This window comes from Oncorhynchus gorbuscha, linkage group LG21 (genome assembly GCF_021184085.1).
Source record: "Oncorhynchus gorbuscha isolate QuinsamMale2020 ecotype Even-year linkage group LG21, OgorEven_v1.0, whole genome shotgun sequence".
Taxonomy (NCBI): domain Eukaryota; kingdom Metazoa; phylum Chordata; class Actinopteri; order Salmoniformes; family Salmonidae; genus Oncorhynchus; species Oncorhynchus gorbuscha.
In genome coordinates this window covers 16,366,168-16,379,349 of record NC_060193.1, presented here as the reverse complement: position 1 = coordinate 16,379,349, position 13,182 = coordinate 16,366,168, and the positions used below count along the sequence as shown (strand labels likewise).

Genomic DNA, 13,182 nt, shown 5'->3' with positions numbered 1-13,182 from the left:
TTTTCTTGCTGCTTGCTTGTAATTTGACTAGGGTAGGGAAGCTGAACGCTGCAGCGAACGAATGTTGTGTCAAGCCGCCAGCTGAGCAAAAGACAAGAGATTTGAGGATGTCGAATAAATAGCGGAACGCAGCGGTGTCCGAAAGACAGACGGCGTTCTCCTTCTTGACCGCATAACGATAAAAACATCTTTAGTAACTAGCTCCGCAAACATAACAGTGGACGACTATTGTGTAAGTATGCAATCAGATGTTGGAAAACGTTATTAATCGAGATAGCGTTATCGTTAGCTATGATGATGGTTAGCTACTAACGTTAGCATTCATCATTCCCTGTACCTAGTAACGTTACTAGCTACAGTAACGGTTGATTATTTTTATGTTAGATAGCTAACGTTACTACATTAAACATTACATTTAACTAGCGAACTATACTATGTGAGCTACTTGGCCGTTTAGCTATATCAAAGAAGTTAGCTAGTTAGCCAACCCGTTGTGTCCTTTCCAGGCTGGCTAGCGACGGTAACGTTAGATTGCTAGCAAGCCTCCACTATGTTGCATCCAGACCAATATTAGCTTACTATTGCAAATAGCCCAGAATAGCTAGCTAGGTTAGCTACTTTATTTTGCATTCAAATTGTCGGTCAAATAAATATATTTATACTACTAACTAACAGCATTTATTGTTATCAAGCAACTGATTTTAGACAATACGTTAGGCCTAACGTTAGCTAATAAAAATAGACCGAAAATAAATATTATGTAGGCGTCAATATTATAATTATAATATCATGTCTGTAACATTGCAGCTCTATGTTGTAACAATGCATTAACAGATACTGTTGCTGTAACGACAATATTACATTCATTGTTGGTTTTACATTTTTTTTAAACTGTTATTGTATTTGGTAGTGTTTCTTTGTTGTTGTCGGAGTCAAAGACGGGTCGGGGCGTCATTTACCAACCGAAGGTCCCTGGCCTTATCTTTTGGTTCAGCAGAGAAATCATTACTATCTAAACAAACCAACTGTTCAGAATGTTCATGAGTGATTTTCTTTCTTTAATTGTTTTCCTCTTCCAGTGGAATGCTTCAAGATTTGGAGCAGAATACCAAATTGCCTTTCATTACCGCAATCAGGAGATAGCCAGTATGTGTTGAACACGAAGACGCGAGTGGCATGACAAACTATCCTCCGGGGAAAGCCACCGTCAGGAAGAAGGGGAAAAAATGAGTCGGTCAAGTGGCTACGGTTTTAGCCTCTTGCTACTGTCCACTATCAGCCTCTACACCGCCGGGGTTCTATCGGCGGTTTCAGATAGAAACAGCACAGAAAACGGCACGGTGGCAGATGGTGGATTTGTCCCCCTGGTGTTCTCGAAAGTAAGCCAGATCATCGCCCGCGAAGGTAACTGCGCGCTGATTGATTGCAACGTCACTGGAGAGCCTGTACCGAATATACAGTGGTTCAACTCGCATGGAGACCTGCTGGACACGGAGACAAGTAAGTGAAGCTAATTGAATGTACAGGTATCAATAATGTCCTTGATGTGGCTTTAGCCACAGAATCAGCAGCTCTCAACACCAATTTGAACTGCCAGTGTCCATCCGGCATTATGATTTATAGTTAAAATAGCCTCAATCTCTGTAAACTACTGACTGAATCCCCCTGTATTTGTTTTTTGTATGGCCAAAGGGCAGCATTTGTAGACTACAGTCAAAAAAAATGTGTGCTGTGTACAACGGAGGGAGGAAGAACAGAGGGGTGGGGGGATTTCATTGGAAGGTCACATTGAGTAGTTGCATTATGACAGACTATGATGATATATATATATATATAAGGGGGATTATTTGCTGCGATTATGCAATGCCAACCCAGCAGATAAGCATAATCATACACCAAAGCTATGATGATAACAAACCAAACAAGCTGGTCTGTCCCCTCTTTTTTTTCCAAAACCTCAGAGTTAAAAAGTTACAGCCACTACTTAACTTCAGATACTAGATAAAGTACATAATATTGCTGGCATTGATAGGATACTATTGTCATAGATTACAACTGAAAGAGAAAACAATCTACTGGTACCTATATGGAGGCAGATCGGTGGTCACTGCCACTACCTAACTGTTTGTAGATACATAATACAGTATTGAGCTGAATATAGGTCATAAAAGAGGGAGGTTGTTAGTTAATATGAATGGCATCGGATAGTATACTAATAGGAGATTGAAAGGTAGGGGACTGGTAGGATATTAATAGGAGAATAAAAGGTAGGAAACTAATAGGATACTAACCGGTAGGAGGATCCAATTAGCATACTAACAGGTAGAATACTAGTGGATAGAATTATCAGGTAGGATACTATCAGGCAGGAGACTAACAGGATTCTAACAGGCAGGAGACTAACAGGATACTAGTAGGATCCTAACAGGCAGGAGGGGGTAATAGGAGGAGGTAATAGGATACTAACAGGTGGAAGGAGGTAATAGGATACTAACAGGTGGAAGGAGGTAATAGGATACTAACAGGTGGAAGGAGGTAATAGGATACTAACAGGTGGAAGGAGGTAATAGGATACTAACAGGTGGAAGGAGGTAATAGGATACTAACAGGTGGAAGGAGGTAATAGGATACTAACAGGTGGAAGGAGGTAATAGGATACTAACAGGTGGAAGGAGGTAATAGGATACTAACAGGTGGAAGGAGGTAATAGGATACTAACAGGTGGAAGGAGGTAATAGGATACTAACAGGTGGAAGGAGGTAATAGGATACTAACAGGTGGAAGGAGGTAATAGGATACTAACAGGTGGAAGGAGGTAATAGGATACTAACAGGTGGAAGGAGGTAATAGGATACTAACAGGTGGAAGGAGGTAATAGGATACTAACAGGTGGAAGGAGGTAATAGGATACTAACAGGTGGGAGGGGGTAATAGGAGGAGGTAATAGGATACTAACAGGTGGAAGGAGGTAATAGGATACTAACAGGTGGAAGGAGGTAATAGGATACTAACAGGTGGAAGGAGGTAATAGGATACTAACAGGTGGAAGGAGGTAATAGGATACTAACAGGTGGGAGGGGGTAATAGGAGGAGGTAATAGGATACTAACAGGTGGAAGGAGGTAATAGGATACTAACAGGTGGGAGGGGGTAATAGGAGGAGGTAATAGGATACTAACAGGTGGAAGGAGGTAATAGGATACTAACAGGTGGAAGGAGGTAATAGGATACTAACAGGTGGGAGGGGGTAATAGGAGGTAATAGGATACTAACAGGTGGAAGGAGGTAATAGGATACTAACAGGTGGGAGGGGGTAATAGGATCATCCTAACATGTGGGAGGGGGTAATAGGATCATCCTAACAGGTGGAAGGAGGTAATAGGATACTAACAGGTGGAAGGAGGTAATAGGGGGATACTAACAGGTGGGAGGGGGTAATAGGATACTAACAGGTGGGAGGGGGTAATAGGATACTAACAGGTAGGAGAGGGTAATAGGATACTAACAGGTGGGAGAGGGTAATAGGAGGATACTAACAGGTGGGAGGAGGTAATAGGATACTAACAGGTGGAAGGGGGTAATAGGAGGATACTAACAGGTGGGAGGAGGTAATAGGATACTAACAGGTGGAAGGGGGTAATAGGAGGATACTAACAGGTGGGAGGGGGTAATAGGATCGTCCTAACAGGTGGAAGGCGGTAATAGGATACTAACAGGTGGAAGGAGGTAATAGTGGGATACTAACAGGTGGGAGGGGGTAATAGGATCATCCTAACAGGTCGAAGGCGGTAATAGGATACTAACAGGTGGAAGGAGGTAATAGGGGGATACTAACAGGTGGGAGGGGGTAATAGGATACTAACAGGTGGGAGGGGGTAATAGGGGGATACTAACAGGTGGGAGGGGGTAATAGGGGGATACTAACAGGTGGGAGGGGGTAATAGGGGGATACTAACAGGTGGGAGGGGGTAATAGGGGGATACTAACAGGTGGGAGGGGGTAATAGGGGGATACTAACAGGTGGGAGGGGGTAATAGGATCATCCTAACAGGTGGAAGGCGGTAATAGGGGGATACTAACAGGTGGGAGGGGGTAATAGGGGGATACTAACAGGTGGGAGGGGGTAATAGGAGGATACTAACAGGTGGAAGGGGGTAATAGGATACTAACAGGTGGAAGGAGGTAATAGGATACTAACAGGTAAGATATTAATAGGATACTAACAGGTAAGATATTAATAGGATACTAACAGGTAAAATACTAATTGGAGACTAACATGTAGCATACTAACAGGTAGGATACAAACGGGGAGGATACTAATGGGATGCTATCAGGTAGGATACAAATGGATAGGATACTAATAGCATACTAACAGGTAGGATACTAATAGGATAATTTCTTTCATTCAGTCCTAATCTATCTGCTATATGTGGAGGCAGATTGGAAAGAGAAAAGAGGAGATTGGGGGGGAGAAAGAAAAAGGAATTGAGAAAAGATGTAGAGAGAATACTGTCTATGTAGAAAAGATGCAGAGAGAATACTGTCTGGGTAGAAAAGATGTAGAGAGAATACTGTCTGGGCAGAAAAGATGTAGAGAGAATACTGTCTGGGTAGAAAAGATGTAGAGAGAATACTGTATGTAGAAAAGATGTAGAGAATACTGTCTGGGTAGAAAAGATGTAGAGAGCATACTGTCTGGGTCTAAGCTTTTAACCGTGTGAGTCACCTGCTATAAAACAGGAATGCTAAATGAGCATTGCGGGTTCCATTTTGAACAGACCTGTTGGAACTTGCTCTGGCACAACAATCATTATTGAACCACTAGGGCCTGTTACCTGTAGCATGCAAACAACATCGTTACATTTGTCAATGTTTAGATTGATGTTTGTTGTGGTCATAGCTGGGGCTATTTTACTCATGGATGACGGTGAGCCAGTCAGTAGAAGACTTCATGCTCCACAAGGCTCTGTCACAGACCTGTTACGACATACACAACAGTTGTTTCTTCCCTGTTGCGCATTACTTTTCTTTTATAGCTGTCGACACCTGTTTTTTAGAGAGCTTTTGCTTTCCACACACTCACGTACTTTCGAAGGAAGCCTTGAAACACTTCACACGGGGGCAGGGGTGTATACGCTTAGTCTCTCTAGTCTCATGGAAATAAATTGATGTCCAGGTTCCCCGGTACATTTCCTTTACGCATTCAGTTTTTTTAGAGACACGACAGAGAGGCTGGAGGCTTGATGGATTTAAGTGTGTGGGAAGCGAAGGTGTGTGTGTACTAGTCTATTCATGCTCTGTCTTAAGCCTAACACTACTCACCTCCAGAATTGGTTTCATGTTCTCTCGCATTCTGTGATAGACTCTCTCTTTCTGAGTCACCCACCCACTCAGGATGAGCTGTCAGAATCTGGAGAGAGAGAAAGACGCGAAGTCATCCATCCATCCATCCACTGTCTCACCACATGCCTACGCACGTTGATGTTCTAACGCAATGTCAGATGATGCCACTTCATGCAGCGACAGGAGAATAGTGGTCAATGTAGACCATGGTGACATATAGCCGGGATGACATTTATACTGAACAAAAAATATAGACACAACATTAAAGTGCTGGTTCCATGTTTCATGAGCTGAAATAAAAAGAATCCCAGAAATGTTCCATAAGAACAAATATTGTATTTCTCTCAAGTTTTGTGCACAAATTTGTTTACATCCCTGTTAGTGAGCATTTCTCCTTTCCCAAGATAATCCAACCACCTGACAGGTGTGGCATATCAAGAAACTGATAAAACAGCATGATCATTACACAGGTGCACCTTGTGCTGGGGACAATAAAAGGCCACTCTAAATTGTGCAGTTTTGTCACGCAACACAATGCCATAGATGTCTCAAGTTTTGAGGGGGCGTGCAATTGCCATGCTGATTGCAGGGATGTCCACCAGAGCTGTTGCCAGATAATTTCATGTTAATTTCTCTACCATAAGCCGCCTCCAACATTGTTTTAGAGAATTTGGCATTACGTCCAACTGGCCTCAGAACTGCAGACCAGATGTAACCACGCCAGCCCAGGACCTCCACATCTGGCTTTTCACCTGCAGGATTGTCTGAGACCTGCAACCGGACAGCTGATGAAACTGAGGAGTATTCATTACTCCTGTATTCTGATTGTCTGGGCTGGCTCCCCAGTGGGTGGGCCTCTACCCAGTCATGTGAAATCCATAGATTAGGGCCTAATTTATTCATTTTTTAAAATTTACTGATTTCCTTATATGAATTGTAACTCAGTAAAATTGTTGCATGTTTCGTTAATATTTTTGTTCAGGATATTTAGCCTTGATAGGTATAACAAAAGAGCTTCTTAATAAATTGGATATTATACCAAGATTAGTTGTATCAGCAGTAGTAGTAGCCTAGTAGTAGAGGAAGACGAACCAATTTCGACAGTCGACAGATGTTTGTAACACGCTTTAATGTGTGGCTGGCTACTTCCTTGGTTCAACATTTACATGATAGCTTGTTTGTTTGTGTTCCGCCACAGGCGTTTGTCTCACTGTTCACCAGCAAGCACCACATGGTATTTTCCCAGACAGAATGCAGCTTCCCTCAGCCCCACTCTCTATTTAAATATTGACCAGTCTACATCCCAAATGGCACCCTATTCTCTATTCACCTTGTCATCCCCAGGTCGATGCTTCGGAAACAGGACCTTCTCCAGGTTTGCTCCTAGGCTCTGGAACTCCCTCCCTCTAGCCATCCGGGACTTGGCGTTCATCACTATCTTTGTCCCTCCTATAGCCCCACCTCTTTGAAAAGGCCTACCCTTTCCCTTCTTTGAGCCCAACCCTCTCTTTATTCTTGTTTTTTGACTCCTGTTTTCTTTTTAATTTCTATAAATTTTAAAGCGACATTGGGTCCTTGAAAAGCACTACAAAGGCCGATTTATTATTATTAAGTCGCACTACTTTTAACCAGAGCCCTATAGGCCCTGGTCAAAAGTAGTGCACTAAATAGGGAATAGGGTGCCATTTGGAATGGAGATTTTTAAATAAACAAGGAACAAAACGCATCGTACTGTGACACTGTATTTTGAAAGTTCTATATCTAGAAAACTTGATTGTTGACATGCAACATGTTTTTGGACTGTATCAACAGTGGACGAATGAAACAAAGATGGCTTCTCAGTAACTAATAAAAAGGGAAGACTGGTCCGCTTCGGGGGGGTCGAGGATTCCAATCCAAAGTATGTTTAAAAATAGCTGGTTGCTGGATTGCAGGCTCGAGGACAGTCCTGTAGTTGGCATAATATTATCACTCAATAATATCAATTATGCAACCTAATGAATCGCTATTTGTTGCAATAAATTAATTACAGGAGTCCTTTATAGGCCTAGATTATGGGGGATAATGAATGAATCGAGCTCTGTGCCAAAAACATGCATTTCATTAGTGGCCTAGCCTGATTCCAAATGTAATGTGATGAGGGAAAGCTATAAAGTGGCTTCAGGACCCAAGAAGTACATTGGAAGCATAGAAATAGAATGATTTTAGAATTTGGGGGTGGGGGGGTTGAATGGGAATTTCTATTAATTTTATTTCTATGCAGTGCAAACCCAAAGGCAGCTAGCTATAAAAAGCTGTTGCATGTGACTGTCTTGGAAAAACTAGTAGATACCTTCCCGTCATAGCCTGGGCCTGGCTGCTGTCTTTGCAACCAGGAAATTCATATTGCACTAACCTTGAATCATACGAGGTTGGTGGCACCTTAATTGGGGAGAACGGGCTCGTGTTAATGGAATGGCATCAAACACATAGTTTCCACATGGTTTCCAGGTGCTTGATGCCATTCGCTCCGATACAGCCATTATTATGAGCCGTCCTCCCCTCTGCAGCCTCCTGTGACTTGATTGATCCATAGAAAGGATAGCCCATTCCTTGAAGGAAAATCGACCCTGTTTCTATGGTATGATATTTCTTTCTGTAGCAATGTATCATGAGCTGTTCTAGTTAAGTCTGGCCTTTACCATTGTTAATGTGAAAAACCTACAGTTGGTTTGGGTGAATTTTGGGTTTAATTGGTGGGGACCGATTTTGAAGCTACAGTCCTCTAAATGACTGTCTCGGTCTGTCTCTTTCTCCTCCGAAAGGTGACAAGTGGTTGCTGACGGACGATGGCATCCTCAACATCACAGAGATCACATTCGCCGACCGTGGCAAGTACACGTGCATGGCGTCCAACATGCACGGCAGCGCCAACTGCACGGTGACCATGCGCGTGGTCCTGCACAGCGGGGACCTGGGGGCCTACTACGTGGTCGTGTGCCTCGTCACCTTCACCATCATCATGATCCTCAACATCACGCGCCTCTGCATGATGAGCAGCCACCTGAAGAAAACTGAGAAGGCCATCAACGACTTCTTCCGCACTGAGGGCGCCGAGAAGGTTTGTGTCGCATTTGGCTATACTTGTGAAGACCGTACAAAGACATAGCTAGTAACTTTGTGGGTGGGTGAGTGAGTGTGTAACTGTTTTGAATGTACATAGGTGATGTTTTTAATAAAATAAGAATCGAAACATTTCCATCCATGATAATTAATGTCCAATAAAGTTCAATTCCAATCTATTCTCTTCTATTTAAAGCTCCAGAAGGCGTTTGAAATCGCCAAGCGTATCCCCATCATCACGTCAGCCAAGACCCTGGAGCTGGCCAAGGTGACCCAGTTCAAGACCATGGAGTTTGCCCGCTACATCGAGGAGCTGGCCCGCAGCATCCCGCTGCCCCCGCTCATCATGAATTGCCGTACCTTCATGGAGGAGATCCTGGAAGTGGTGGGGGTTGAGGAGATGAGGCACACGTTCCTCCGCCAGGCCCCAGAGGGGCACCACATGGGCGGGGCATTGGGATGCCGGGCGGCCCTGGTGCAGGGGGCCCTGGTCGGGGTGGGGCCCGGCGACGTCTTCACCATCCTCCGGGAGAGAGATAGGGAGCGAGAGAGGGAGCGTTCTGGATCCCCTGCAGCGGATTCTGACGACGCGTCGTTGCACGAGCAGCCTCAGCACATCGCCATCCAGGTGTCCATCCACCCCCCGCTGCCCATGGAGGCCCCGGCTCTGGCCGAGGCCACGCCTTCATCTCCTCCGCCATTGGCTCCCCTGCACCTAGAGGAGGAGCAAGAGGAGCAGGGTTCCGAGCCGGAGCAGGAGCCAGTGGAGGAGGCGGCATTGGGGGTGGAGCTGGAGGCTGGGCCAGATCCAGAGGTTACTACTAAGCTACAGCCTGGTCAGGTGATTTACGAAAGCTATGTGTAAACAACAGGAGGGGAAAAAAGAATGGGATGAACGATCCTGTCCTATGCATTTCCCTCCCCCACCCTCAAAAACATAGAATATGTCAAGAAAAGGTCATTTTATTTCACTTCTCAACAGAACTAGCTTAAAACTGGAACCTAGATACTACGTATGTAGGTCCATCTGGATTATATTCTAATAACCTAGTCTGGATTCCAATAAATCAACTTGATAAGACATTGAGTATAATCATCATCCTTCATGCTTATGGATCTTCATGTTGAATATATTGTGGCTGGAGAGGATAACCAACAAGTGATATGCGTAAGTATAAAGCATTGTAAAGGGCCGTTTAATTAGTATTAGTAAGCAGACGAAAGAGCTGTTTGTTTTTCGTTTCAAGCATTTCCTCAATCGATTTCAGGAAGAAAAAAAACGATCGACTTGTTGACGGTTATGCTTTTATCTCTTTGCAGTATTATTCCGTTTTATGATAAATTCATCAATTAGCTCTTCAAGCTGACATTGTGCAAATCACTGTTACTAAACAGACCACCAAGGCTTCTTTTGTTTCAGCTTGAAAAGACTGCACATTATCCTACCACTGTTTCAACCAACCGACATGAAGTTTCAGTGTCATGTTATAGTACGTCAAATGCATGCTGGACTCTGAGAAAAAATATGGATTTGAAAGTGTGGTCAATAGTCAAATTTAGTCAGTTAAACTCTATACAAGTGATTTATATAGACTGATATATAACTTCTGTAACGGCTGAATTATTGGATCACGAATAATATTTCAGGATGTGGTTGAAGACCTAGATGTTTCAGGCCTTCTGGTCTGTGATGCACGTAATTAACAATTGCATAGCCACTATAGCCTTCTAGTGTGGTTCATTGAAACATTTTGAGAAATTACATTTATTATTATTATGATGCCCCTGTGGTGTTTTGACTTCCTAGATGTTAGACGTTTTACAATTTTGCCGCCTTTATACGGTCTGTGTTTCCAATATTTCCATCTTATTTTCTCCCATTTCCTTTTTGTAATATGTGAATTTTCTTATCTCGTTTTAATTGGGTCTCAAACCCCAGCCTCCTTCCCCTCTGTACGTGTTTGAAATTAGAGGCTTCATTGACAGTCTGATGCATGTGAAATGAGTGCGACATATTGGGATTAGTCTTTTAACAGGACTAAAATAATTTATCTGCTTAATAGACTGGGTGGGGGGTTGATGTTGCTCTGCTTTAAACTATGCTCTCTTTTTTTGAAGTGAAAATAAAATCTGTGTGTTACCATGGTTTCCTCCAGTTTGGTTTGAATTGTGCAGTAACAAAACATTATGGGCCATCCTAGGCCTCTCCCTTCCTCGCTCTTTCTCTGAGGTCCAAGGACACCTAATCGTCACCTGATTCATTCCCCCAATCAGCCTCGCCGGCTCCCACTACACCGAAACAAAAGGCACCCATTTTGTTCTTGTAACCACAGTTTTGGTGGTCATTATAGATGGGTCGCAAGCTAGCAAGAAAACATTTGTTTTAGCTCACTGCTCATCTTGGCAGGAAGGAATGTTCAAGGGAAGCAAACTAACCTAAGCATGCGTAATGTGACGCATACCGAGGGCAGTGTGCACACGCATAGAAATAGCCCAGTGGATGTTAAAAGGACAGGCACAAAGGCTTGTCGAGCAGATAAGAATTTGAATGGAAAACCAGTCCTAGGCCAGTGACTGACAGAGCTTGAACGATCCCTGTAATAGGAGACGTGTGAGAGAGAGAGCTGACAGTGTAAACTGACTGGCATTAGAAGCTGACTTTAGGCTTTGGACTGCTTCCAACTCTCACAGGAAAGGAGGCCTTCACAGAGACTGGTTTGTGTTGGAAGTCTGGGTGGCATAGTCCCTCTTTCTGTTCTTTAACCAAGTGTTTATTTTCTCTCAAGCAGGTGGAATAGAGAAACAAACAATATACAGTAAATATTACACCCACAAAAGTTCCTGAAGAATGAAGAGATGTCATATGTGCAAATAGTTCAAGTACAGAAAGGAAAATAAACATATGGGTTGTATTTACAATGGTGTTTGTTCTTCAGTGGTTGCCCTTGTGGCAACCGGTCATGTGATGTGGGTCTGTGTAATCTGAGGTAAATATGTGTCTCTATGGTCATATTTGGCAGGAGGTTAGGAAGTGCAGCTGTTTCCACATGTTGTGGGTAGTGTGCACATAGGCTGACCTGGCTCAAGACCGGCTATGCTCACTGAGTCCTGTACATAGTCAATGCTTTCCTTAAGTTTGGGTCAGTCAGTGGTCAGGTATTCTGCCACTGTGTACTCTCTGTTTAGGGCCAAATAACGTTCTAGTTTGCTCTTTTTTTGTAAATTCTTTCCAATGTGTCAAGTAATTTAATCTTTTTGTTTTCTCATGATTTTGTTGGGTCTAAATGTGTTACTGCCCTGGGGGCTCTGTGGGGTCTGTTTGTGAACAGAGCCCCAGGACCACCTTGCTTAAGGGACTCTTCCAGGTTTATCTCTGTAGGTGATGGCTTTGTTATGGAAGGTTTGGGAATCGCTTCTTTTTTGGTGGTTGTAGAATTTAACATCTCTTTTCTGGATTTTGATAATTAGAGGATATCGGCCTTATTCTGCTCTGCATGTATTATTTGGTGTTAAGTTGTACACATATTTTTGCAGAATTCTACATGCAGTCTCAATTTGGTGTTTGACCCATTTGGTGAATTCTTGGTTGGTTAGCGGACCTCTGACCTCCACAATCATAAAGGGCAATGGATTCTATAACTGATTCAAGTGTTTTTAGCCAGATCCTAATTGGTATGTTGAATTTTATGTTCCTTTTGGTGGCATAGAAGGCCCTTCTTGCCTCGTCTCAGAACGTTCACAGCATTGTGGAAGTTACCTGTGGTGCTGATGTTTAGGCCGAGGTATAGTTTGTGTGCTCTAGGACAACGGTGTCTAGATGGAATTTGTGGTCCTGGGAACTGGACTTTTTTTGGAACACCATTATTCTTTGCCTTACTGAGATTTACTGTCAGGGCCCAGGTCTGACAGAATTTGTGGAGAAGATCTAGGTGCTGCTGCTATAGGGCCTCCTTGGGTTGGTGACAGAACCCATCCTCTCGCTCTACACCAGTGTTCCCGCTCTCTGTCTCTTCTACACCAGTGAAAAGATAGGTGGTGTTTAGTGTACTGCTGGGAACAGAGATGATCTTGATCTTTGTTCCTAGGTGTGCTGTACCGTCAACTTAATCAGTCACTGGAAAAGCTTGACACATTTTAGTTGTATAGCAGAATACCGGCCTGACAGTAACTGAGGTTTGTTCAGCCTTTTACCTCAGTACATGCTTGTTAAATGTTTAAAACATTTAAGAACCCAGTCACTTTTTTTGCAATTCACATTTAATTAAACAAAATGTTTAATCTTTACATATAGTTCAAATGTACAATCAATGTAATCATACATACAATTCTGCCTAATGACCAACTAAACAACTACCATAAAAGGAAAAACATTGATCAGTATGAAGACAACCACAGTGCTAGAAGATGACCACCACAGGGGACGATGCGCTCTTCAACCGAAAGCAGGTCGTACCCATTAGGGCAAGCAACGGAACGTTTGGCAATGTAAAATAGGTCCAGCTAGTCTCCCTTTGTTTTTTTCTTTTGTTTGGTCCCTAATCAATATGACCTAGGACAGTCACTGCAATACTAAGGAACTAGAGCGAAAATCATTGGCAGCGGTAGTCATCACCTGCCTTTCCCCCTTTAGAATGTGTCCCAAATGGCACCCTCTTCCCTATGAAGTGTACTTCTTTGGGCCCTGGTCAAAAGTAGTGCACTATTATAGGGAAATGGGTGGCATTATTGACACAACCCT

At 43.2% G+C, this 13,182-nt stretch overlaps 1 protein-coding gene across 1 annotated transcript; it reads left to right on the top strand.

Moving 5' to 3' along the window:
- Positions 1-10,589, top strand: mfap3l (microfibril associated protein 3 like). Its single transcript, XM_046319776.1, has 4 exons — positions 1-232; positions 1,080-1,500; positions 8,147-8,442; positions 8,641-10,589. Exons 2-4 carry the CDS (start codon positions 1,227-1,229, stop codon positions 9,307-9,309), a joined length of 1,239 nt encoding a protein of 412 aa, XP_046175732.1. The 5' UTR covers positions 1-232; positions 1,080-1,226; the 3' UTR covers positions 9,310-10,589.
- The last annotated feature ends 2,593 nt before the right edge of the window (positions 10,590-13,182 follow it).